At 49.0% G+C, this 27,866-nt stretch overlaps 1 protein-coding gene across 3 annotated transcripts in view; it reads left to right on the forward strand.

Moving 5' to 3' along the window:
- The first annotated feature begins 4,357 nt into the window (after positions 1-4,357).
- Positions 4,358-27,866, forward strand: part of ARHGEF4 (Rho guanine nucleotide exchange factor 4) — a 262,468-nt gene continuing 238,959 nt past the window's right edge. For 2 of the 3 annotated variants that reach the window (XM_078070627.1, XM_078070628.1), the window contains exon 1: positions 4,358-4,463. In XM_078070627.1, coding sequence (XP_077926753.1) covers positions 4,425-4,463 — 39 coding nt within the window. In that variant the 5' untranslated portion in view covers positions 4,358-4,424. The remainder of the gene's footprint in view (positions 4,464-27,866) is intronic. The other variant, XM_078070629.1, reaches the window with a different exon arrangement.

Raw genomic sequence — 27,866 nt, forward strand, 5'->3', positions numbered from 1 at the left:
GCAACTGGGGAAAGGCAGAGGGGGCTAGGAATGGTGGGCGGCAGGAGGAATCCTTTGCAAGTGGCTCAGCCCAAGGGCCCCATTGCCCTTTACCTTGCACAGACAGTTCTTCTGGAGCCTTGGAGGCTCAGGACTCTGCTAGGTGCTTTGCTGAGCTCCTCACAAGTATATCAGCCTCTGCTTGACTCTATGCTCTCAGCCAACTGTCCCACATCTGTCACTGTCACAAAGCTCTTTACATCAGGTCCATCTTGGCTCCTATCCTAGCTCTAAGCACTCAGCAGAGTACGTCTGCCTACTTCTCCTGGTGGCCCTTGGAGGAAACCAGAGGGGGCTCCCCCTGGGCCTTCCCTAATTCCTTTCTGCCCTTCCCACACACCACTATTTCAGAATTCCAATTCAGTTGTGAAGTCCCTGAGGAAAGCATTTCAGGTTGTCCCGAGTCCCCATGAAAATCTGACTTACAGAATTGGGCATGATAGAGCCAAGGTAGTAGGGGCAGAAAAGCCCCTCTCTTGGGCACTGCCTCCTGGACCAGCCAAGCAGGTAGACTAATGCTGCCACACCTGTCTGGTGGCTGACCCCCAGCAGCCGTGTCTCCTTGGCTATCTGAACTGGCTTTCTGCAGACCTGCCCTTATATCAGGGTTCATTTGGTCTCTGTTCAGCACTTCACATTCACCCCAGAGAACAGCATCTTTTGGTGTCAGCTGGCTTTCCAGCCTGAGGAGCTGTCTTAAATTCTGTTTCCAATATGTCTGTGATTTGTCGCCCATTAGGACACAGCAGTGCAGGCAGGCCAGCTTCTTGCCCAGGAAGCTGAAGGCTCATCCTCTCCCTACCTCTGAGCTCCCTGTAGCAAGGCACGTAACTGGAGACTCCAGCAATCCTGGACTTTATATCTTGGGAGCTGATCCAGGTCCAGGGACAGAAGGGCCACTGGCAGAGGCTGAGGCAGGCCGATGGCTAGGAACAAAGTAAAAGTGTTTGGGGCTGCAGCATGTCTGGGAAGAGGACCCAGCCCTGGCCTCTCCAAAAGGGCAGTTTCTCTTGCAGAGTCTTGGCTGTGGCTGCCCGTTGCCATGCCTGCTTCTCCTGCTTTCTGCCTCTTCCCTGAGTCAGCATCCCTCCAGCTGCCTGTGGATTGGTGACCTGCTCCACAATCTTCCCAAAACCCCATCCTGCGAGATCAACTGAAGGGGGCGGCTGTCTTTTGTGACCCAGCTCCTGGCTGGTGGTGTTGGCCCATCTGTATGTGTACTTGGGGACTTGGGACAGAGATGTACAGCAAACGGAGGGAGGTCACCAGTGAGGGAAACGCAGGGCACTCCTGAGCCCTGTCTGTCTGCCAGAGCCCATGCTCTTCCTGCTGCCCCAGTGCCTCCTGGCATCTGGTGCAATGTTTTGTCTCTGAGCACTTGACTCACCCCCTGACTTGCTGAACCTGCTTCAGTGTGCTGTATGTGATAGATTCCAAATCAGGACCATAGGAATTTAAGCACTGTGCTAATTAAAAACCATGTTGTGCAAATCCTTCTGCAAATCAAAGAGGCCTGCTTTTGGGTTTAAAATACAGTATTTTTAGAGTATTTTTAGGTTCACAACAAAAGTGAGAGGAAGGTACAGAGATTTCTCATATGCACCCACTCCCACACGTGCACAGCCCCCCCCCATTATCAACAGCCCCCACCACAGTGGGACATTTCTCATCATTGAACCTACATTGACACATCATTATCATCCAAAGTTCATAGTTTTTATTAATTAGAGTTCACTCTTGGTGTTATACATTCTATGGGTTTTGACTAATTTATAATGACAGGTACCCACCATTGTAGTACTATGCAGAGTATTTTCATCGTCCTAGAATCCTCTGTGCTCTGCCTATTCATCCCTCCCTTGCGTCTAACCCCTGGCAAGCCTGATCTTTTTCCTTTTATCTTTTAATAACAAAAGGGAACACACACCCTTTAACTCCACAATACAGTCAAGTTCTCACAAAATCATGTTCTCCAGAAGGAAAACTCAGACATAAGATTACATTTGACTTACTTCCCCTTAAGCATCCAGTGTTGTCATTTCCCCCAGGACTGCTGAGAGATTAAATAGCAGAAGATACAGCAAGGACTTAGTCCAGGGCTGAGACACACTAGGTACTTGTAAATAGAACTGTTGGGATGGCTGTAATCCGACCTGGGGTCTGTCCCTCTATGAATTCTGAGGCTGGCCCAGACACCAGCGCCTGGTCCAAGGATTCTCTGAATACAGTCCCAACATCAGCAGTAGCAGTGTCACTTGGGAACTTGTTAAAATGTAAATACTCAGGCCCCACCCTAGATGACTCTCCAGAAACTCTGGGGTTGGCTCAGAAGCCTGTGTACTACCATACTCTTCAGGTGGTTCTGATGCCTGTTCAAGTCTAAGAACCTGTGATCCACAGCTTCCTCCGCTGGTCAGAGAAGAAGTCCAGATAACGCTGGGATCTGTGGCCAGGGCTTTGTGTATTTTCATTGAACAACCCCCCCCACACCCCGCAACCCCGCTGTAGCACTTGAAGTCTTCAAAAGACAGGGAATTAACATTTGCTGAGTACCCATGAGGTTTAATTTCTCTTTAATCTCCATAGCAACCCCATCCAGCAGGTCTTCCTCTCCCAGTTTGAAGAAACAGGTTTACAGGGGCGCCTGGGTGGCTCAGTTGGTTAAGTAGCCGACTCTGATTTTGGCTCAGGTCATGATCTTGGGGTCCTGGGATTGAGCTCTGCTTCGGCCCCGTGCTCATCCAGGAGTCTGCTTAAGGATTTTCTCTCTCCCTCTGCCCCTCTCCCCACTCGCGAGCACTCTCTCTCTCTCAAATAAATAAATAAATCTTAAAAAAAAAAAAAGGAAACACGTTTACAAGGGAGACCAAGATCACACAATTTGTGCAGAGCACAGCCAGGCATCCAAGTGCAAATCCCATCCCTTTCCTTGTACCACCATGGGTCTCAGGAATAGGCAAGCAAGGACAAGCAAGGTCCATGGACGCTGGGTAATGGAGAGTAGCTTTGAGGACCCAGGACTTTCAAATGATCTCATGGCCTTCTCCTCTGCTCCCAGACCCCACAAACTCTGAGCATTTACCTGTCAGGCTTTCTGCTCTGATCTGGCTGCTCTGAGGGTCTGGGAAGAAGCAGAGGTAGGTTGGCTGTGGGATAAAAACCACTCTGCCAGGCAATACTGGACATGTGCTACTGATCAGGAATAGCATTCAAGGGGGCCAGGAATTGGGGATGGTGCAGACATAGGCAGGGATATGCAAAGCCAGTCATAAGACTCTGGATACCAGACATGGTAGGCTTGGAGCAAGACTACAGTATGACACCCATGGGCCCTTGGCACTTTTCTTTCCTGGGTCCCTTCTGGCATTAAAAAATATATATATTTAACATTATGTTTTACAACTGTGTTTGTATAAAGATGAATATAATCCAGGCTCCATATAATTATCATTATTATTTTACTCAGGTTCTTTCTTTTGTTTTTAAAAGTAATTAAAATTAAAACATTTTAGTTGGTTCATAAAAATATTGTGGTCCTAGTGGCCAGTGGGAGTGTGTCCCTAAACTCCACAGGGAAAACAGCCAGGACTTCCCTTTGCCCCTTAGCAGATAACAGCTCTGCCCTACTTGAGGGATGATTCTCCACTTACATTCTACCTGCAGGAGTATACCTGGAACCATAGGGAGAGGAGCAAGAGTGAGTTCTGGAGTAAGAATTAGGTCCCAGGGGTTCTAGTCCACACTTGCTTCCCACCAGATGTGTGAGCTCCGACATGTTGCTGCGCCTCTCTGGGACTGTTTCCTCACGTGGTAAATGAGAACGTTGGGCAAATGCTCTGTAAATTCTCAAAAATTGAAAAGCAAAGCTCTCAGGCGGGAAGAGAGGCCGCCCCTTCCCCGAAGTGGGGGCAGAGACAGACAAAGTCGCCTGATAAGGGTTTGGCGGACAGGCCCAAGGGACCCCCGCGATGCGCGCCTGTGTTTTGTAGGTGCAGATGTGCAAGGTGCGAGTGCACTTGTTTTTTCTTAGGAAACACTCCAAGGCTCCCAGTCCCAGCGGGAACGTCGCGGGAAGGGGCGTGGGGAGGTGTTCCCTGGGGTCCCTGGGCCGCGTCCGCGGATGGCCCCGCGTCTCTCCAGCTCTGCGGGGGACCCACACCCAGAGCGGGTGGGGCGGGCGCCTGGGCGCGTCCCCTGAGACCCGCACGTGCCCTGCGCGGCCCAGCGCGGGGAGGCGGGGCGTGTCGGCGGCCCGGGGCGGGCGCCGGGGCGGGGCGCGGGCTGGCGTTCCGGGAGCGCCGGCTCGGCAACGCGGCTCTCGGTCCTGCCGGCGGGCTCCGGCGCCCCGGCTTTGCGCGCCTCGGCGCGGCGCCCCGAGGGCCACCATGCTCAGCGTCGTGCACTTCCTCCGGAGCTTCTTCAAGGTGAGAGGAGGCTTCCGCGGCCCCGCGATGGGCGCCGGGCAGCGTCTGGCCGCGCATGGGGAGAGCCGGCGTGCTCCGCTGCGCCCAGGGCCAACTGCTGGGCACCGGGTGGGTGGGGGCACCTGGCCACCCCCAGCTTTCCGACGTGCCGACCGGGAGACCGAGAGTGTGGCCGCCCCAACCTCAGGTAGGGAGAGGTGCGGCATCGGAGGCTCCCGCCGGCCAGCCTCTGCCAGGGCAACAGACCGCCCGGTGCCCAGCCTCCCCGGCACCTAGTGGCCCTCGGCAGGCAGGGCGCTTGGCAGCCTAGGCCCCTGCAGGACCGTCCGTTCTGGGAAGGACGGCTTGTGCCTGACACCGTAGGTGCCCAGGAAGTGGTTGATATTATTATTACCTCCGTTGAGGGTACCCAAGGGTACCAAGGGAGGGTGCCAAGGAGGTTGGGGCACCATTTTGAGGAAGGTGTATCAAAGCAGGAGGAGGGGAACAGGAACCTGAGAGAGTGTTAGACTTATGCCCAAGGTAGACCCACTCCAGACCCAAAGTCTCTGACTATTCACAAGTGGCCACGGGGATCCATTCATCTGGGGTACCTCTACCTCCCCTGCCCCCAACGGGAGTCCCCAGGTGAGCAGTAGGCTCCAGGGCACTATCAGAGGGGTAGCCCTCTGCAGGTTGCCAAGCTCCACCTCCATCGGTGAGCAAAGTGGGAGGTGGGTGGGAGGGAGGCAGGGTGGGGATGGCTTGACTGCCTGCCCAAGCAACTGCATACAAAAGAAGCAGGGAAGAGCTGCTAGAGTGACAGCCAGAGGAATGGGCTGCTGTGAGTGGGGCCAGGCCAGACAGCGGGGCTGGCCATGGTGGGAGGTCCAGCTCTGCTTAGCTGTGAGGCCGCCTTCTCCTGGAAGTGCAGACTGAATGGGCTCTGAGAGCTCTGGGGAAAGTGGCAAGAAGCTAGATGACCCAGAACTGGGCCTGCGCCCAGCGGCCCTGAGCCCGTTCCTCAGCCAGTGTGGAAGAGCAGCCTGTGGATGCTCACACCTTCGGGGATAATTACTTGGTTACAAACATCAGCAGAGGAGAGGGATGGAGTCTTTGAGGCTTGTAGGGTACTCACTTATGCGAGTGAGTGCAGGAGATGCCTTTGGAGAACACAGGAGCCTGGCTGGTGTCAGAGTGTGGCTCTGAGCACACAGGCACCCCCTTTTGAATTCTGAGTCTGCCTCTAACAGGGTATACAATCTTGGGACATAACCGCTTTGGTCTTTGTTTTCCCACTTCAAAAATGTGGATGATAATTCCCCACCTTCCAGGGCGGGTGAGAGGATCTTATTACAAAATGTCGTGTTTTTATAAAGAGGTGAGTCTGGGACCCTGTTCCTTCCCCATTTATGGTAGTGACAGCAGCAGGTCACCTGGATAAGGGGAAGTTGGCCAGGCAGAGTCTGAGATGCCCTCCTGGCCACAGAAGGTCATGGAACAGGCAGGTGTAGCTGGGGAAGCGGTCGTTGGGTAACTCAGGGCAACCCCCTTGCCCACCTACTGACTGGAGCCTCCTTGGAAGGGGGAATCTTTGGGAAGGTATTCTCAAGGGACACACTATCTCAAATCCCCAACCTGTTCCAAGAGGCTGTTCTACCCTTCCCTGTGCCCAGACCCCAGTGCTGGTCCTGAGATACCTCAGACCTCTCTCTCTGCACATACGGGGTGATTAGATGTACCTCTCAGAGGATCTCCCTTTCAGCTGTCCTTCAGAGCCACCCTTGGGAGGGGGCCTAATACCATCACAGTCTACTTCTGGCTGTGCAGGTGTATCTTGCAGAGCCACCTGTAAACACAGTTCACACATGTTCTTCCTCAGACACTGGTCATAAAGAATGATCCAGGAGGCCACAGGTGCGGGAGGTGAAGGGAACCACCTGCTCAAATCACTTCCTGATCCCACCTGGGCCTGTGCCTGTATTGGCCACTTGATGGGCCACCTACTTGGTTGTTGATTGATCAAGAACACTGTGTTGTCCTAGGAAACTCAGCTCCTTGGATCCCACAGTCAGACCCTGGTAGCGGAGACACAGTCAGTCTCCACCAAAGCCCAGGCCAAGAGCAGCCCCTCAAAATCCAGGTCCCGGGTAAGACTTCTGTTGGGACTTGCTGCAGACTTTACATAGTGTCTGGCTCTGCCGTGGGCACTCTCATGCTGTGGGGTCCACGGGGTGTGACAGAGCCCTCCACAGTGCAGGTGGACCAGAGACCTTGTGTTTGCATGGGTCCCACATGAAGCTCACTGCCTTTAGGATCACCCAGGAAATGAGTGGTAATAACACACCCAAGGAGGAAATATGTTGCTTCAAAAATCCGAGGTCTACCAAGAATCGTGCATCTTCCTTTGTGGTAGGGGGCCAATGTCCAGCAACATGTCTTTTGCTTTTAAAGGGCTGTCCCAAAATGTTCCATACAACTGGGCACCTCTGCTGCCTGCCTGGAGCCTTCACTGAAGTGAAGGGTACCTTGTCACTTGCTGTTCTCCAAGTCCTGTCAGTACACAGCAGTAAACCAGCATGAGGTCCTTTGGGGTAGGAAGGTCAGGGTCTCTGCTAACTAAATGGTGGCACAAAATCAGGGAGTAGCTGAAACCCCAAGGCAGGATGGTGAATTATGTTAATGTCCCTGTCTTGAGTAAAGCAACCTACTTCTATTGATCCCTGAATGTTAAGACGGGAAACATACACACATACAGGCACCCACAGCACCCACAGGAACAGTTTTTACCAAATCATTGGCCAAGGAACATAATGGGTCTGTTCCATTTAAGAAGATCATATGTGGGACAGCACAGAACAGTTGCAATTACACCTGAAACAATTCACTGGCATTCTTCACGATCTTAAGTATTCTGCATAAGCCAAACTGGGAAGTTGAGTAGGAATACAGGAGGGATCTCCACTCCCGGTTAGTGATTTCCTATTCACCAGAGATTATGTATTGCTTATGACGCCCTATTTTGGAGGGGAGAGGGTGTTCCAGAGGCTTCTGGTAAAACTTTCATACCACAAAAGTCTCCATATCAGGGATGAAGGAATCAGAATGGAGTTTCTACCAGGAACTGAGCATGTCTCTGCCAACTGAACTCGGGAAATCACCATCGGACAGATTCAGGATTCCAGTGGACTGCTATCAGGTTGGATGCACAGCAAGGCTCCATTCATGACTTGACGTGCCTCTCACCTCTTATGGGCCCTCACTCATGGTGGTGAGCTGTAGTGGCATCCTGAGCCTCCAGGAATTAATATTAACTCTGAGCCAGTGTTCAGTAATCTCTGAAAGGTCTAGGTATTTCTCTGTATAGGGGCCTTCAGAAGGTTTACAGTATGCACTTAGGATGTTTTTGCAGGTAATTACCTTCCCTTCATTGAAGGAACTTTGGATCTATTGACTCAAGTTTGGGAATTAGGCAAGGGGCAGTGGAGTTTAATCAACAAACATTTATTAAACACCTCCTATCTTCCAGACACTCTTCTAGGCACTTGTGGAGCCCTGTGTTAACCAGACCTAGTTTAATTTTTTTTTTTACATTTTTATTAATATTACACAAGTACAATGGGACTCAATTGGTTTTGCCCATCCATTTCAGTCCTGGCAGCCCCATGATTGATCAGTCAATGCCAAAGTGCTCCTGGCATCAAAACATTCTGATATTACTTCTCCTCCTTGTCATGTCACCTCCTGCTATCCCATCCGTAGAATTCCCCCCAAAGGTAGCATCTCTCATCAGCATTGCCAGCTGGTAGAGAAGAGTGTTATGGCAGTTTTCCAAGATGTTGACATTCTCCTTGCCAAAGTATTTTTTGGTTCCTTGAGGGGTAGGGTGTGTCTTTTTGGTCCTCTAGGGGACATAGTTAGAGGCTGCTCTTGATAAATCTATTCTAACACTCTATTCCTTCAGATATTTGGATTCCTTCAAGTAATTTCTGGCTTTCCTGTTTCAATTCGTGGGGCGGCGGGGGGGGGGGGGATTATCCAGCTGAGGTTTTAGTCAACCAACACATCACCTGCTGGAATACATCCCAGCTCTCCGAGCTAGTACACTGACTCTAGAATGGATGGGCACACCCATGTCGATGCATTCATCCTGACCCAGAATGATGTTCTTCCCACCTTGGTCAAATACTCTCAGAATCCATTTCCACCAATCTCCTCAGCTTCTTGCCAGTACATGTTAGCAGAGTCATAATTTTTTGAAACATGAGCCTTTTTCTCCATAGTTTGACTTTATAATTGGTTCCCATGGCCATGCTGAGATCTGACTCTACTTTGTTCTTGGGGCAGGGAAGGGGGCAGGGGTGGACATGAGGAGAGCTCGTCTTACTTTACAGACCAGGTGCAAACAGGCTCTTGAAGCAGCCAGAGTGAGAAGCAAGGACTCAGTAAGTTTGTGAATTCTCCTCTGTTAGGGGTAAGAGAGCCCCATTCCTAGAGCCAGAAATCCCACCCTTTCTTAAATGATGCTCTAACTTTCACACAGGAGCAGGGAAGCAATCCAGTGGGCTTTATAATTCATCAGCCCACAGATGGATGGAATCAGATTGCTTTTGGTTTAGAGATGTCTCAAGCCTGTGGCTACAAAAGAGAAGAGACACTGCATATATGGTCATAGTGAGTCCCTGGGAATTCAGGGATTTGACTTTGTTACTCTCCCTTTAAGCTGACCAGAGCAGTTGGAAGAATGAATTCTTCATTCCTTTTTCTCAGGTTTTGTTGTAAGAGTCACTTTTCCCCTAAAAGCCCCTAGTGGACATTTGGCCATAGCTGATTTGATTAGGGGTTTGCCGTGCATGCCTAGTGGGATGCCAGAGTTCCATAACTTAATTCCCAATATATTTTCACTGCCATTGGCCTTAATCAGGTGGAATAACCAATACGAGACACTCCCTTCCCCTTTCCTGATGGGTCTGTTATCTGAAATCATCTTGGTACCAATTTCTTTACTAGTGATGGCTCTTGGTTGCAAAAGACAGAAATAGACTCCAGTCAAGTGAAAAAGTAACTGTCTTGGCAAGTTGGAGGGTAGCTCATAGGACCCAGCTTGGGCAGGAATCTAGAGAGGCAAAGCACAGTAAGTCCTTCTAGGTGGGCCAGCTGCTTAGGACGCCCCTGGAGGACACTCAGCTCTACTGCTCCTCACTGAGAATACTTTCTAGCTCCCTCTTATAGACATTTAGGTTTGTCCTCAAGATCCAAGGTCCTGGCTGGAGCTCAGCTGAGCTGCCCTTTGAAAGGTGGGAAGAGAGGGTATCTGCCCCCTTTTTATTTCTGAGATGGGTGGGCCCCAGTTTCTCAATTCTCTGGGCTTCCCCCCCCCCCGCCCCCCCAACCACGATCAGGACTGCTGTTCAAATCCTGGGCAGGAAAGCAACAAATACCCCCTCATGGTGTGCAATTAAGGAAAAATCCCACCAGGATTCACTCATCCTCCCAACTTTGTGGGTGGGAAAGTGTAAGCCCCAGGTCCCTTGGGACATTTGCTAGGTTGTCACCTACATGTTTGAACTCCTCTTTGTAAAGGTCATAGTAGGTACCTGAGGCCACAAAGACCCTGTCCTATGAGAGGTCATAGAGAGGCTGTCCCTTTGAGCCCTAAAGAAGCTGGTCCTACTGGATGGCAGAGAGGAGAGGGTGGATGGGCGGGACAGACCAGGCATGGGGGCCAGTTGTCTACCAGGAGGCTCTCAGGACCTCCCCAGGGCTGCTTTCTCCCTGCCACTCCTCAGAGGTTCCCACCCTGGGGCCTGCTCTCTCACACCGTACTTCATAAGCCTTAGTTGTGGCCACAAGCCAGAGGTCCCTGGGCATGGTCCCCACCTTTTGTTCTAGCCCCTCACTCTGCTCCCTCTGCCAACTTGGGAGGCAACCATGATAAGATCACCTCCACCCAGCCATTTAACATATTCCTTGAGAACTTTCATATTCTGAGTCCTCTTTTCTCCCCCTACACTGTAGACTCTGAGAGGGCAGGGCTGGGGCTTAGAGCATAGTGTGTCCTGGGAAGTGCAAACGGAGCCCATGAATGAATTAGCTGCAGAAGACCTCAGCCAAGTCAGAGCCCCATGGGATTAAGGGGGCCCCTTAATCCAGAGGGCCTGAGCAGGCAGGCTCAGGGTAGATGTTCTGGAGACTCCTACAACCGTCTCTCTAAACTCGAGCAAGCCCAGCCCTGCTCTCCAGATGTGGGGTGGCCCAGCCTTCCCCGCTCTGGGTGCCTGGCCTCCCCTTTGGTGGGGGCAGTGACAATACTCTACTACCTACTACAGACTCAGCCCTTAATGTGCCACCCTGAAACTCCAGCCAGTCTGTAACCCCAGGGAGGTGCTGGGCTAGAATTTGCTCTTGGTCTCATGTAGGGCTTGCTGACCCTGGATATTTTGTTTGCTTCTCCTGCCTAGTAGAACTGGGCAGCATGCCTGCACCCTGGCTCCCTGGCTCGTGAGGGGCACTCTTTCTTTAGGGAACCCTTTCATGGTTTCCTCATCTCTGCAATGGGCAGTCTCCCCCTTGCCAGTTGTAAGGCTGTGAGTTTAAGTGATATTGACTGTTCTGGCCCCATGCCTGGCTTCTGAACCCTCCTGAGGTACCCAGTCTGAACCTTCTGGGGGTGTGGGTGGTGCTGTCTATGAGGCCCTGCAGCCCCTCATCTGGTGACCCATGTATCACAGGTCATCAGGTTGGGGGCTCCCCCATGCTCACAAGGTGCCCTGTCCCAGGGTGCACTCACTGCTTCAGCCTCTTGGAAGTTCCCTGCCCCATTTCTCTTTCAGGATGTAGTGTTACCTCCAGAAAGTCTTCCTTGGTGCCTCCCTACCCCCTTCAGGCCCTTCTCTGTGCTACAACTCAGCTTCCTTCAGTCATAGGAGCATACTGGCTTATAATTGTTTGTCACCCCTACACACACACACACACACACACACACACACACACACACACACTTATTTATTTATTTTAAGTGGGCTCCATGCCCAACATAGAGCCCAACACAGGGCTTCAACTCACAACCCCAACATCAAAACCAGAGCTGAAATCAAGAGTCAGACATTTAACTGATTGAGCCACCCAGGTGCCCCTTTCACTCGTTCATTCAGTGGTACCTTTATTAAGGGTCTCCTTATTGCTATTTCTGTTTCTTACTGTTCTTAGGAGACCCAATGACCACTCAGTATAATTTCCTCTTCCCTCATGTTCCCAGCTTTTCCATCTTACTCTGATGTATGATATGCCATACACATTAACACAAAAACAAGCCTGGTTACCTGAGGCTGTAGCCCCCCTGAGCCGCAATTACATGTCAGAGCCACTGGCTACCCCCAGACCAAGGGGGTCAGAATTCAGGGCAGGGGCCTCAGCCCTGGCTTCTAGGCTCTGGGGTGACTCTGTGCAGCCTAGCTGAGCATTCCTGTATGGTAGACCCTGAGCTGCCTGCACAGTCCATCAGAGCAGGGCTGTTCTTGGGGTTTCTCCTGACTAAAGAGAAGCTGAAGTCAGACCACACATTGCCCTCCAACCCCCCACCACCCTGTAATAACTGAGGTGGGGAGGATGTGCCTCCCTGCCCAGTCGACACCACCCTGTTGACTGTAGTGAATATGGGTAAATCTCGTCGGTATCCCACTACAGACCCATCCCACCCAGGCCGGCTTGATATGCCTTGAGCATCATCTGTGTTTGTACCAAGTAGGCTGATTGGCCTCTCTTTGACAACTTTTTGCCTATGAGCTTGAGAAGGGATCTTCTTGGAGCAAAGTCTGAGTCTAGAAGCCACCTGCTATGGCACCTGCCCCTCCTCCCGGGTCCCTTTGCATTGGTGATGGGCCCATGGGGCCCTAGCGTGGACCAGCTCTCCCACATTGCTCAGCGTTCCTTCACGCAAACCTGTCCATTTCAGGGGTATTGTGGAAGTTAGTTCGATAGTAAAAGTTGGGAAAGCGTGGGATTCCCTCAGCACAGAGTGAGCACTCAACATCTGTTAATCTCCTTGTGCCTTTCTTCCCCCAAACAAATGTTTTTTTCTTATAACCAGTGGGATTGAGTGGAAATCCATGTCCTGATACTGGGCCGTGAGGGTGCTGCTTATGCTGATACTGTTGGCTACAGTTCCTGATGTAGGGACAAAGTCCCTGTTCAACAGGAGATCACTGGCTGTTAGCAACTCGCCTCAGAGTGGTTCACACAGCCAATGGGAGAAGCCAGGGTCCCGGGAGCGCTTTCTTCTGTGTGGACACTGAGGCTTTTGAGAAAATGGGAAACAGCTAAGTGGTGGTCTGTCCACACCATAGCAGCAACTGAGAGGATGAGCTGCTGGTGCCTATGCCAGCCTGGGTCAGTCTCCAGAGAGTTAGGTTGAGTGAGAGAAGCCACAGTGCCGAATGCTTGCATTTATCTAAAATTCGAGACAGCACTAATGAATCTCTAGTGACAGCAAACTCATCAGTAGTGCCTGGGGACAGGGCGTAGGGCAGGTGGGGGCAGGAGAGTGGGATGACACAGGGACAGGAGGTGTTAGAGGCGTGCATTGTTCTGCGTGTGGTGATAGCTTTACGCTCTTTACATGTGTCAGAAACCATCCAGTCATACTTTCAGTGAACGCAGTTGTACCTGTCAGCTACCTCCTATCAGTCACACCTCCGTCGAGCCAGGCTGTCTCCTTGGCAGAACCAGCCTGAGGTCTCCCGGCCAGAGCCTCTCAGAGCACCCTTCCTTCTCTGAAAACAAGTCCCTTCCTGGCTGCCATGGCCACAGAGACCATGATGGTTAGTGAGAGCAAGGTGGAGGCCCCATCCAAAATAGAGAAAGGTGTTTCTGGCTTCCTCGGTTGAGTGCTCAGCAGGAGACGTCCTTAGGACAAGAATGTCTGTGCGTCATCAATGATGTGTCAGTTCTGGCTAGTTCTATAATAGGTGTCAGGCATGGGCACTGTGCCCACCTGGGGTGCTTGGTCGTCTGAGGCCTCACTCCTGGGAGTATGCAAATGCCTCCTTGCGTCTCAGTGAGGTAGTGTTAGAAAGACTGGCTGTGGCATTTGGGTCTGGTGAGGTGGGTTTGGGGAGATTTATGGAAGCAGGGCTTTGCTCTCCACTGGATGTGGGAAGGAAGCAGGGGCAATTCTTAAGAAATCTTTCCCAGCACAAGGGACAAGTTTGAGGCTAGATCTGGGACTGGTAAAGTGGCAGCCATCGCCCAGAGTAGCCAGCCCAGGGCTGTTTGGTCTTTGTGAGCTGGACAGCGTGCATGTTCCGTCTGTGCCCAGATGTGAATATGACAGGTGCTTGTTTCCCCATCACGGTCCCAGAGTGGCCTTGCCTAAAGGTGATGTTCTGTGACATTGTTCATGTTCCACAGGATGATGCCAGGGCCCAGCTGTGACGCCAGACCAGCTCCTGCATGTCATGATGGCTGTCATCTTTCTTGCTCATTTGGAAATGAGTAGGGTACATACCTAATCCCCGAGAACTTTATCCACAAATACATGGCAAGACACTCCCAGCCCTGGTTACTACAGAGGGAGCCCAAGCAGGTATTTCTGGAAAAGCCCTGGGGTGATTCTGCTGTGTACCATGGCTAAGAGCCCACATATATTCCTGACTTGCTGAGTCCAGCAGAGTTGGTGCTCTGTGCCCCTCTCTCACCCACTCCCCCAACTAAGCCAGCTCCACTCTTCAGCAGGTTCTCTCCTCCCCACTCAAGAATCCGACCTTGCCCGGTCCTGTAGGCTGTCTACATGCTGCTCCGTGCATGAGCCAAATCTCGCCAGGGGGCAGCTATGCACCCTGTCTCTGTCCCTTAATATCTGCTTTTTACCTGGAGATGAATGCCTCAACCCCAAGAAGCCATAGGGAGAGCATGAGTCCTCACAGCTGACTGGGCAGAAGCTGTAAGACAGAGAGACAGAGGAGGTGTCAGTCACCGTAGTGGACTTCGGGCCACCATAAGATCCTAACTGCATATTTGGTATGACTTAGTTATCTAAATCCTCAGTCTTCGTATTTATAAAATGATGTCTCTATAAGATGGTTGTGAAAGTCAATATGCTCACATTTTTAAAATGCCTAGCCTGGAGACCTTGAGTGTTCCTGAGGACTAGACTCCAAGGCAGGAACACACTGATACTCTGTCCCCTGCTGGGTCTACCCCAGTCCCTTGTCTGTGAGTTCTGGAGTTTATAAAACATCAGGGAAGGGTTCATTGGAGGAAAAAAACACTGGTTTAGAGAAGGTGTGGCCTCCAGCTGGAGGGCAGTGAGTAAGACGGAGGAGAAGGCGGTCACCGGGAAGGCAGCTCCGAAAGGACAGCTAATGTGGCCCCACCCCTGTGTGCAGCATGGTGCCTCTTCCCCTGCTCCACCTCCCCAGGGCAGCCTTTCACCCTCCCCAGAGACCCTCCCCCAGCCCTGTCTCAGGAACAGGGCCGGAGCTGAGCCTCTGGCAGGGAGTTCTGTGGGCAGACATGTGTTGGCAGATCACCTCTGGGTGAAGCTGACTGGCCTCATGCAGACCACAGATATGGGAGAGGCCCCATGGGGAGCAGAAACTCCTCAACACAAAGGGGAGGAAGACCTAGATGCGGGACATTGGGAACAGGTGGGGAGGGGGCACTGAAGGCCCCAGTCTCCAAAGTAGGAGTGGGGCTGTATTTGCAGTGTGATAGCATTGGTGTGAGACCACGTTCTCTGGGGCAAATGTGCCTCCCTGACCACTGCTGTCTTTCAGGGCTGCCCTCTGCAGCTGCCATGGGGAGTGCAGTGCCTCCCTCAGGCCAGGATCTAATCTAAAGCATCCTACACTCTGGCCCATTATACTGATTCGAACCCTGAAATTCAGTTCATTCATTCTAAAACATAGAATTTTCCAAGCCCTGTTTGATCTCAGGCCCTGTGCTGAGGAGACTAAGCCATGAGCAAGACACAGCCTGTCCAGCCACAAGCCCCTGATAAGTGATTCTGAGCACTCCTGAGTTATAAGGCCAGCAACTTTTTGAGTATTCAGTAGAGAATATGAACCCGCATGCTGAAAACTCTGCCTGCTTTTGTGTGCATGTACCTTCTGCTTCCAATTTCAGAGGCCCACAAAGCCTGTGGATGGCAAGTTAAGACCCCTGCTCCGGATGGCGAGCTCCTAAAGACCAGTGCCACTGTTTCTCTTTCCCACCCTCAAGTGCCCAGCATGGAGCTTTGAGTGAAGTGAAGGCTCTGCATGTTTCAGTGACGTGACTGGTAACATGGCCCTTTATTCCAGGTCACTGAGACTGGGGTCCTAGGGGAGGGGTGGATTGTCTGTGTCAGTGGGACAAGGAGTCAGACACGACCCATGGGGGATGAGCTGCAATGGGGCCACAATGAGGGGGGCTTGGAGAGGTTGGGGGTTCCCGGGGGATCAGGCACTGGGAAGGCGGTGAGCCCAAAGGGGAAGTGGCCATGCACAGGCTGACAGACCTGGCCAGGGATGGTGCCTGGAGGCCAGAGGGCCATGCCTTGGAGAAGCTGAGTGGGCTCTGGACACCTCTGATGCTCCGCCCCAGCCAAAGTCAGTGGGGGAGAGCTGGTGCCAAGGCACAGAGGTAAAAAGGGAGAGACAGGCCCACCAGACAAAGAAGTATTGCCTGCCTGTGTGCACCCCAAGCCAAAGGGTACCACCCCCCCCCATGGCAGAAGAGGAGAAGACAGCATGTGGGGTTGCTGCTCCTTGCTATCTGTGTCTGCAGCCCCAGTCCAGAAGCTCCTCTCTGCAAGTCCAGTGGCCTGGATTCTGGCTCTTATGGCCCCATTTGGTGTGGCCTCTAGCAGAGCGGAATCTTGGAGCATGTTTGTTCTTCTATAAAATGGGCACATTTTACCTGGTGCAGCTCCCTCTGAAGAGTAATAGGAGAGCGTTAGGGATCTCAGGAAGCTTTGGCTCCTCACAGGGGTTTATAGAGAGGACACGCTATTGAGTGTTCAATGTCATGTCCCAGAGGCATAGAGACAGGCAGGACAGGGAGACTTTGGGATGCATGGAAGTTTTCTGTATCCTCTATAGGGGGTCACTCCCTTTGCTGTCCACAGAGGCAGCCCTGACTGGGGCCCCAGTGCCCTAGCTGCCAGGTACGGGCTCAACGGCCACCTACTCCTGGGGAACGCCCCGGAGGGCTTGTCCAGGTCACCTTTCTCCATGGAACCTGAAGAAGACTCACTTCAGATTACTCAGGAGAGGCCCTGTAACTTCCCACCTTTCCTTGAGTCTAAGATGAACTTTTTAAAAAACAGCTTAAGGGCGCCTGGGTGGCTCAGTTGGTTAAGCGACTGCCTTCGGCTCAGGTCATGATCCTGGAGTCCCTGGATCGAGTCCCGCATCGGGCTCCCTGCTCGGCAGGGAGTCTGCTTCTCCCTCTGACCCTCCCCCCTCTCATGTACTCGCTCTCTCTCATTCTCTCTCTCTCAAATAAATAAATAAAATCTTAAAAAAAATTAAAAAAAAAAATAAAAAATAAAAAACAGCTTAATACTTTTGAAATCAAGATGCACTTACAATTGACGTGTACATTTAAAAGTGATTTAGTCTTCCCTCTTAAAAGCTATCATTAACTTAGTGACATCTTTGCATTGAGGAAATAGAATAGTTGTAAACCTCATATATGATCAAGAAACATAGTGTGTGACATCTCCAGGAGACCCCAATTCCAGCCCCCCCACCACTACCTGGAGGGCTTGTAACTGCTGGATCAGGCCAGTCTGGCTCACTGAGGGTTCTTGAAGGAGCCTGGAGTGCACACTTCCAGAGTATCCTCAAAGTGACACACAAAGATAGCTGGATAAGCCTCCCCGGGAGGAAGGAACAGATTCCCCCAAATTCCCACAGAGGATCCAGCCCCAGTCCCCAAAGCCATCTATATCACATCTTACTAGAAGTGTGTGTGATCAACATGATTTGTGTCTGACGGACAGAGTAAGAGCTGCACTGGCTGAGTGTGTGCTGTGTCCTTCTTCGTGCAGGTGGAGTCACCTCTCAGGGCACTTCAGGGGAACAGGCACTTCTGGCGACCCCTGTGGTCTGGAGTCTGCCCGGAGGGTTATTGATACAGACAGTGGCTGGGCCACCACATTCAAACATTGCTTTTCTCTGGGAACTGGCTCTGTGCTTCTCCAGTGAGCCAGGTCCTGGGACCCCTCCAACTTGTCTATCGCCCACAACTCCTAATTCCAAATCCCCCCAAAATGGCCCACTGCCTCTCTCAGGACACACAGGCTCCTCTGTGGTCCAGCTGCATGTGTCCTAACACAATGGGCCCCACAATAAATAAAACACCCCACCAGTGGGCAGTGGAGACAGACTGTGGGAATGGCAGAGCCTCCAGCAGGGGCGATGCGGCAGCAGGCAGGTGTATCTCCTCACAGAGGCCTCAATTTGTAGGTGAGAGAATTAAAACTCTTCGAGGTGGTGAGCACAGCAGTGGTGGGGGAACAAGGAAGTAATGGAACAAGATCCAACTTCAAAACCCCCACTTTGCTGCATAGTGGGCAGCCCTAGCAGTTTAGGCTTTCCAGGGAGACCCTTTCTGATGACATTCTGGGGCCATCCAGGCCCTCTGTCATGCATGTGCTTCTGTGTCAGAGGAAGACTATCCCTGTGCAGAGCGTGATGTACTCCAGGCCCCACCACACAGCCTGCAGAATGGCCTGGGCTGCGACCTGGGACTGCCATGCCTGCAGATCCACTATAAGCAGTTCACTCAGTCCTCTGAGTAGGTCCGTTCTGGTGCAAAACTAGAATAATCATCTTGCTGAGTTCCCCGCTCAGGGCTGTGGAACGGTCAGATGGGATGTGAGGTTCTCCAGGTTTGTGCACTGTGCAGGACACTAATCAAAAGTCAGGAGTCCTGACTGCTATTGAAGTGCAGATGTGCTTGCATTTGGAGGACAAGTACTGACTATAGCTGGGATGGGACAGGTTCTCTGTGACCAAAGGTCAGCGCATGCCTTTCCCTTGCCTGTGGTGGGGCGAGGAGAGAGGCGTGATCTGGGAAAGAGGGCAGAGAGGACACAAATCAGGATGTGTCCATAAATGGTGACAGACATTGTCTGCTGGCCACAAGTGGGTGAGGCCCGCTCTGTATGTGGCTTGTTATTTCATTTGTTGGGAGAAGAGCCTGTGCAGGCTCCACACCCAGCTCTGGTTTGCATTAGTTGTACAGTGTTGTTTCTTGGGCAGCTATGTCTTTTCAGAAGAAGGAAGGCCACACTCTTCCCCCACGAGATGGACAGCTAGGATATGTGGGCAAGAGTGGGCCCCAGTCAGCACCTGGGAGCAGTTGCTTCAGCTTGGGCAAACCTCTTTACTCGGCCTAAGGAGGAACAGGACCTGGTGCCAGGATTTGGGTGGGCGGCTGCACACTGTCTCTTGTCCTAGAGATTGGAGTGGGGTAGGCTGTGGGCGTCCAGTGTACCTGTGAAGCTGCAGGTCAGAGGCCAGCATTTTGTGGGTCACTAGAAGAAGCAGAGTGACATCACCAACATGGACACATGGCTACTAGAATCCTCCTGTCATCAGCTCATCTGTGATCTAGAGTAAGTCACTGACCCTAACAGGGCCTCCGTGGACATAGCCAGCAGGAAACGTGAGGATATTAAGAGTCACTGTGCCAGTGTCCTGGAGATTCTATAACATTCATGAGACATCACGAGTTAATGTTTGCACACTCAGACATTGGGAGTCAGAAAGACCTCATCCCGATTAAAACGCCACCAGATAGTAGCTTGTGCAAATAGCTTGGGCAGGTTGTTGTTCTGAGCTTCATAAAGGTGTCCGTAGAATAAAGACAATACCACCTACATCATTTTAGGATTAAATAATGTATAAAAAGGTACAAGACATATGGTGAGCATTTCATACTTAGCTATTTTGCTATTATAGATGTTATTTTTATAACAGGAGAGACAAATTCCTCCAACTTCACAATTTTCACTCAGAAGTATTGCTGAGCAACTGCTCTTGCGGGCCCCGTGCTGTGCCGGGAGCTGGGGTTCTAGACGGACTGAGCCATGCTGTCCCCTCAGCAGAGCCTGTAAGTCTAGTGGGGGAGACAGATCAGCCGATAGCAGCTGCAGCAACAGCATCAACGGCAATAACAACAGCAATGCCTGTGCAGCCGGGGATTGAAACAAAAAGCAGTCAGAATTAGGGCGCCCAGGAGACGAGGCACTCCTGGGAAACCAGGGAGGCTGACAGGTAAATAGGCCATTATGCAGGACTGTGGGAGGCACTGGTGTCAGGGGGGCCTGCTGCCCACAGAACCTCAAAGAAGGCTGCACGGCTAAGGTGGGACTTGAGGGAGACTCTGAAGAGTGAGCTGGGGGGAGCCTGGTGAAGCAGGAAAGGACAACATGCAAAAAGGCAAAGGATCAGTGAGGGTGTATGTTGTGAGCATGGGAATCTTAGAAGCACAGGGTGTGCGCTGGGACACGGAAGAGATAGTTCTGGAAGCAGAGTAGGGCCAGGATGGGCCTTAGCCCAGACATTTCCTGAGGGTGGTGGAGAGTCGGAGTGGTGACATCAGATGTGGGTTGCGTACAACATAAATGATTGAGAACGCAGCTGTATCGTACCTTACCAGATGATAACTCAAATCCATAGAAGGAATTGAAGAGAATCAGAAATGGTAAATAAGGTTAATATAACAAACTCTGTAAATATATACTTCTCTCAGCTTTTTAAAAATACATAAAATTGGAAGTGCTTGGGTGGCTCAGTCAGTTGAGCGTCCGACTCTTGGTTTTGGCTCAGGTCATGATCTTGCGGTTGTGGGAGAGAGCCCCACATCGGACTCCACACTCAGTGTGAAGTCTACTTCAGATTCCTTCTCCCTCCCCCTCTGCCCATCCTGGCTCACGCTTTCTCTCTCTCTAAAATAAGTAAATAAAATCTCTCTCTCTCTCTCGCTATATATATATGTATATATATATGTATGTATATGTATATGTATATATACGTATACATACATATATATATATAAAATTGTATAGAGTAATAATTATAGCAACATGTTGATGGGTTTGTAACATCTATAGACACAGTGTGTATGAAACTAATAGCACCAAAAAAGGAGAAGAAAGTGGAGCTATATAGAAGTAAAGTTTTTATATCTCATTGGAATTAAGTTCATATAAATCTGAAGCAGATCCTGGTAAGATAAGATGAATATTGTAAGCACTAAGAAAACAACTAAAAAAGTGTGGGGAAAAAAAACACATTAAAGGAATTAAAATATCACACTAGAAGATATTCTAAAGGCAAAGAAGGTAATGAAGGAGGAACACAAAAAAGACATGACACATAAAGAAAACAAGAGGCTAAGTGGAAGATCTCATCTAAAGCAGAGGTTGTCAGAAAGGATAAAAAAAAAAAAAACCCAAATCAAAAAAACTACATCCAACTGGGTGGTTCCTGACTTGTGATGTTTCCACTTACTAATTTTTCACTTTATCACGGTGCAAAAGCAATACACATTCAGGAGAAACTGTACTTTGAATTTTGAATTTTGATCTTTTCCCAGGTGAGCAATATGTGTTAAGATACTGTCTTGTGATGCTGGGCAGGAGCAGTGAAGACAGCTCCCAGTTAGCTGTGGGACCATGAGGGCGAGCAACTGATACATTTACAACCGTTCTGTTTTTCACTGTCAGTAGAACACTCAATAAATTACATGAGATATTCAACACTTTATGATAAAATAGGCTTTTTGTTAGATGATTTTGCCCAACTATACGCTAATGTAAGTGTCTGAACATGTGTAAGGTGGGCGAGGCTATGTTTGGTAGATTAGGCATATTAAATGCATTTTGACTTATGATATTTTTAACTTATGATGGGTTTATTGGGATGTAACCCCACTGTAAGTCAAGGATAATCTGTATATGCTCTTTATAGGAGACTCTTTAGATTCAAATACACAAATATGTTGAAACTTAGAGTGGAAGAATATACTGTGAAAACAACATGAACACGAGTGACTATACATGTATCAGCCCAAACAGGCTTTAAAACAAAAAATTTTACTACAGATAAAGAGGGACTCTTTTGTTGTTGTTGTTAGTTCATAAAATTTTTTTGTTTTACATTTTTTACACCAATGTAACAAAAAGGTGGAAGGCAAGGGGAGGCGGACAGACAGTGTATTTTATGCCTATAAATGGGGGGGCAAATGGGGGGCTGGAACAAATGAAAACACACGGTCTCTGTGGAAATATGGAGAGTTCTGATAGCAAAACGTGGTGGGAAGGAGGCCTCAGAGATGGAGGGTGTTTACTGGGCTTTATTCTCAGGGAGAGATGGCACCGTGTGGTCAGTGAAGCCGGCGTTATGTAACCTGGTGGGGAGGCGAGGGGCGAGGGAAGCGAGCAGAAGACAAGTTCTCTAAGAAAGGAATCTAACGAGCTTGTGGCGTGTGCAGGGAGCGTGGAGCCGAGCTCTAACACTGCTGCTTTCTCTTCAAGGCCTCCACCAGGTCATTCTTAAAGAGTTTCTTGCTTTGATTGGTCTGTGAAAGTCTGCACAGACCTCAGCAAGAGGGACATTTTACAATGATAAAAGGGTTGATCCATCCAGATGATATAATAATCAAAAATACAGGGATGCCTGGGTGGCTCAGTCGGTTAAGCGTCTGCCTTCGGCTCAGGTCATGATCCCAGGGTCCTGGGATCGAGTCCCACATCGGGCTCCCTGCTCCGCGAGGAGCCTGCTTCTCCCTCTGCCTCTGTCTCTCTCTCTGTCTCTCATGAATAAATAAATAAAATCTTTAAAAAAAAAATAATCAAAAATACATATGTACTTACTAACGGAGTCCCAAAGTATAGGAAGCATAAATAGGCAGAATTGATGGGAGCAATAAACAATTTAATAATAATAGTTGGAGACTTCAATATCAGACTTTAATTAATTGATAAAACAACTAGGCAAAAGACCAACAAGGATACAGAGGACTTGAACAACACTGTGAACTATTTAGAACTAATAGACATCTATAGAACATTACTCCAAACAAAAGTAGAATACACATTCTTCTCAAGTGTGAATGGAACATTCTCCAGAATAGACCATATGTTAAACCATAAAACAAGCATCAAAAATGTAAAAGGATTGAAATCATACAAAGTATGTTCTTCAACTAAAATGGAATTAAGTTGGAAATCAATGACTGAAAGACATTTGAGAAATGACAAAGAAACATAAAAATTTGGTCTGAAAAAACTTTTATGCTGCAAACAAAAAAAATACCATCAAGAAAGTTAAAAGTACACAGAATGGGAGAAAATATTTGTAAATCATATATCTGATAAGACAAATATATCCAGGATTTACATAAACAAGTCTTACAACTCAATAATAAGAACGCAACCCAAATGTAAAAGTAGGCAAAGGATTTTGAATTGATATTTCTCCAGAGAGACTGTACAAGTGGCCAATAAACACATCCAAATTTGCTCAATATCACTAGTCCTTAGGAAAATGCAAATCAAAATCACAGAGCTAGCACTTCACACGCACTAGCATGGCTGTAATAAAAAATATAGAAAGTGTTGGTGAGGATCTGGAGAAGTTGGAAGCCTCATACATTCCTGGCTAGACTGTAAAATGGTGCAACCACTTTGGAAAACTGTTTGGCAGTTTTTCAAAATGTTAAACATAGAGTTACCACCTGACCCAGCAATTCGCCTCTATGCATTTATCCAAGAGAAATGAAAGCATACATCCACACAAAGACTTGTACATGAATACTCAGAGCAACTTCATTTATAATAGTCCCAAACTATGAATAACTCAAATGTCCATCAGCAGTTGAGAGGAAAAACAAATTGTGGCATATCCATTCAATGGAATACTGCTCAGCAACAAAGGAATGAATTATTGACAAATACAATGTAGATGAATCTCAAAATAATTATGGCTAGTGACAGGAGCCAGTCACAAAGATGACGTACAATCCCACCTATAGGAAATATTCAGAATAGGCAAGTCTATAGAGATAGAAAGTAGGGTGAGGTTGAGATGTGTTTGTTGGGATGTGTAATAGGGAGGGAATTCTAGTAGGATTTCCTTTGAGGGGAGGGGAAACATTCTCCAAGTAGATTGTGGTGATGGTTGTACAACTCTATGAGTTTATTTAAAAAAATCCAATTGTCTACTTTAAATGAGTAATTTGTATGGTATGTAAATTATACCTCAATAAGTCTTTAAAAAGGTGAGGAGGTATAAGTGACAGCAGCTGGATTTAACAACTTCCCTTTGATGGCAGAGGCATGAAGTGGCTTCGTGTTTTGGGAGTGGAACCAGTCAACTGGCCAGCATTTCTCAAATATCTCTGTCACGTGCAGAACTCCTACAATGCTGCAAAATACAGAGTTGTGTTTCTTGTCCTCACAGGAGGAGCTTGTTATTTAAGCAAGGATTTGATTAGGAAATTTACAACCACAATTTAAGATTTGAAGGATTTGGGGAGGGTTAGCGTAGTGATAACAGGCATCTCAAAAGGGAAACATTTGCACTGGGCCTTTCCAGATAGGTGGGCTTTGAGTAGATGGTGGGGGTTTAGAGAATTGTTTTCAAGGGCTCCATCCCTGTGCAACCCTCTTGGGTGCCTTCTGAGGCCGCCCACAAGCTATTGGGCAGCCTAATTGCTGGAAAGTCATTCCTTGTATTAAATAGAATCTTTCTCCTGTCGATAATACTGTCTTACCATTTGTAATGCAGTAATTATTGCCAGAACTGTGCTGAGTCTCAGAAATACTGTCTCAAGTAATTCTTCCCACATGAGAAAGGTGCTGTTATTATCCTTCTCTTCCTTCTCATCATTATTTTCCAGATGAAAAAAATCTGGCCCCTGGGTATTACGTGACCTGCCCACAGTCCCAGTCCCAGATCTCATCTTCATGTGCCCCTGCAGTACTGTCATTAGTGGATGTCCTTTCTTTCCTCTAATCCACACAGAACATGTCTAATTTCTCTCCCATGTGTTAGTTAATAAAGGTGAAGATCTTTAATCTTTTTCTGCCTTTTAAGGCATCTTTTTTCCCCTGGGGTTAAACAAATTCCGTTGTTTAATCATTCTTCATTCAACATGATTTTGAGCTTATTTCGCATCTTGATCACTGTTCTGTGATCAAATCTGTCAGGATTTTACTGAAGCATGGGCCTCAGAACTGAGATCAGGCTACTGTGGTCTGACTGGCCCAGGGGAGTGTGGGACTTGACCTCATTCTTCTTCTGTACAGTGTTTGTCAGTTGATGCATCCTAAGATGGCATTAGCTCTTTGGGCAGCCACATTCCTTTGTGGATTAAAATCCCTGCCAAGTTAGGTTCAGGATCTGAACAGTGGAACCTTTTTAGAACTGAATAAAAATACCAGGTCTGCTATAGGGTCTGGATGAGGTTTGGACCTACTAACAGCAGGATGGCCTCATTCCACCTAGGACCAGCCTTATAAATAAAGTAAGAGGTGGCCATTTACATGGTACTCAATAAAATAGGCTTGATAACTCCTAAAATCTCTCTTCGTAGAGCCTCATTATTCTGAGATCTGATACTTTTATTCCAGAATCCGTTTCCTTGCCTTTTTCAGCTCCTAGTGACAGCCTGAATTCCTAGGCCTATGACCTGCTCCATCTTTAAAAGCATTACTTCATTTCTGCCTTCAGCATTACACAGTCTCCTCCTCTGATCCTCCTTCATCCCCCTGAGAAGGCCCATGGTGATTACATTGGGCCCACCTGGATGATCCAGGGTGAGCTCCCCATCACAACATCCTGAACATAATCATATCTGCAAAGTCCCTTTTGCCATAAAAGGTGACATTCACAGGTCCTGGATATTAGGATATGAACACCATGGGAGTTATTATTCAGCCTACACAGAAGGTATTTTACAGATGTGATAAACTGTCTAATTCATGGTTTAGAAAGATCTGTCTGGCAACAGAGTGAGAAGAGTAAGGCTGGAGGCCTACAGAGTACTTTGGAAGCTGCTAGTAATGAGAGGGTACACCTGGATCAGTGGCAATGGGACAAAGAAGAGGATTTATGTGGAGCGCTCAGGACGTATAACCAGACTTGGAGCCAGTTAGGATGTGGGATGAATGAGAGAGGAGGTCTAGAAGGGCTCAGGGTTTCTGTGCTCATCAGTTTGCTCAATGATGATATGATTGATGAATAAGGAATACAGAAGAGGCAGAGAGAGGTTACTGTGCTTGTTTGGAACCTGACTTTGAGGTGTCTATAAGATAAGCAGTGAGCCCTGGTAGGCAATTAGGTCTGCAGGTCTGGAGAGGAAGGTGGTGACAGCTATTTTGTGTGCTGAGCACACAGGCAGCGCTTGAAGCCACAGTAGACCAGATGACCCAGGGGCTGTGTCTAGAATTAGAAAGAGCATAGAAGCTGCCTGGGGGGACAATGGCTTCCACAGTTAGGGAGAAATAAGGGTGTGAGAGGAAGCCAGAGAGGCAGGGGGAGCACCGGCAGAGTACGTCCTATGTTGGAGCAGAGAGTTGATGCATTTGCACTCAAACAGAGCCCTTTCTCCCCTGAGAAATGGCCACTTCTTATCAAGTGAAACCCTGTAAGAAAAGGGTAGAAATGGTTCTGTGTATTGCTTGTTGACCTTGGGGGCCAGGGGCTCTTGCTGGGAACTGGATTGTTTTGTGGACATTAGGTGCATGCAGACATAGAAGGAACTGAGTGAGGCCCCCTCACTGGAACTAGTCATAGCTAATGGGACCCATTTTGCTCTCAGTCTTGCCCTGGCAACAACTGAAAAGCTCTATTATTTGCCTTTCCGGGCACATTCACTGAAGAGGCTCAAGGTTTTGGTGCAATGCAAAAGTCTCCTGCCTCTGAGAACAATAGTCAAACTCTTCAGTCATTCCCATACAAGGGCCTTGTATAGAAATACTTCTGCGGGAGAAATCAGTGGCCTTCGAGACTGTGTCTTCTATATGTGTTGCTGCTTTTCCCTCATGCAGCTTCCTCCCCAGCCCTGGCAAAGGAGGAGATAAGAGGATGGAGCAGGTGAATGTTGGCAAAATGTGTAAAGCCAAGGCCTAACAGGAGAGGTGAGACTTAACATGGCCCCTGAGAATAGGATAGGACTTTTGGTAGAACTGGGTGGTCAGGAAGGGGTACATTTCAGATGGAGGGATGGGCATGTTAAGATGGAAAAGCAGAAGAGAGCACGAAATGTATAGGGGCAGGGCCCAGAGACTGGCTTAGCTGGAGGGAGTGCATCCCTGGGCTTTGAGCTGCCAGGACACTGTCCTGGAGAGGAGATAGAGAAGGGGCTCTCTGGCCTTGCTCCTTCCTCTAGAACAGAGCAATGCTTCATGTTTGAATGGTTCTTATTTTCTTGTGTCCATTCCCATGTAATCCTCTCAGAAATGTGTGCATTGAGGTGAGTGAATTAAACAAGCGCCCAAAGTCATGGCAGTCTTAGTCAGTTCCAAGATGGAAACTGAGGGAGAGGAAACTATTTGGTTGCTACTTACATGTCAGATGTCTAAACACAGGTTGTCATTTAATCGTCGGCTCTCCTAGGACAAGTGCTGTCAGCCTTATTTTGTAGATGAGGAACAGAGGCTCCGAGGAGGAAGTACCTGGTCTTAGGTAGCACTGTAGTAGGCATTAGAGTAAGGGTGGGGAGCTCCCCAGAAGCATGTCTGCAGCCATGCAATATCAGAGGGAGAGGAACTCTGAAGACATTACCACATGACAGTCACTTGACTTTATTAATGAAAGACCACAGTTCCTAAAGGGACCCAAGGTGCCCAGCCAGATGGTGGGAGAGCTGGGGCACAAGTCACCTTTCCCAGCCCTATACTGGCCTACAAGGAACTTTTCTATACCTCAGCTTCCTGCACTTGGACCTTTGAAATGTCCCCTAGTCTGTAGAAGAAACATCGGTTTAACCTTATGGCATTTTCCAAAATTATTTGATTGTCAATCTCATCATTTGCCTTCCAAATCCTGTGGATCCTGCTTCAGGAGATGCTTCATGCCAGCAATCTGGGAAACTTAGGTCCACTCCCCCAGATCCTGGGAAGACCCTCCGACTTCTTGTTAATTAAAAATCAACTTGACTCATTGCCTTATGGTTCTGTCACCACTGGAGCACTGTCTCCCTGGCTTTAATGTTAATTCTTCCTTCTGAAAATCCACAAAACAGGTTGGGCATAGAAAATGGTGAAATGTGTTTTCAGATCTTGGTGCATTACCTGTCAGCTGTGTCACCTTAGGTGAGTACTTAACCTGGCAGAGCACAAAGTGCGTATCTGTAAAATGGAGTAATGGTGCCTTGCAAGGCTGCTCTGCAGTTGACATAAGAATAGGCAGTGCACCTAGTAGG

This window comes from Halichoerus grypus, chromosome 4, assembly GCF_964656455.1.
Source record: "Halichoerus grypus chromosome 4, mHalGry1.hap1.1, whole genome shotgun sequence".
Classification (NCBI taxonomy): Eukaryota; Metazoa; Chordata; class Mammalia; order Carnivora; family Phocidae; genus Halichoerus; species Halichoerus grypus.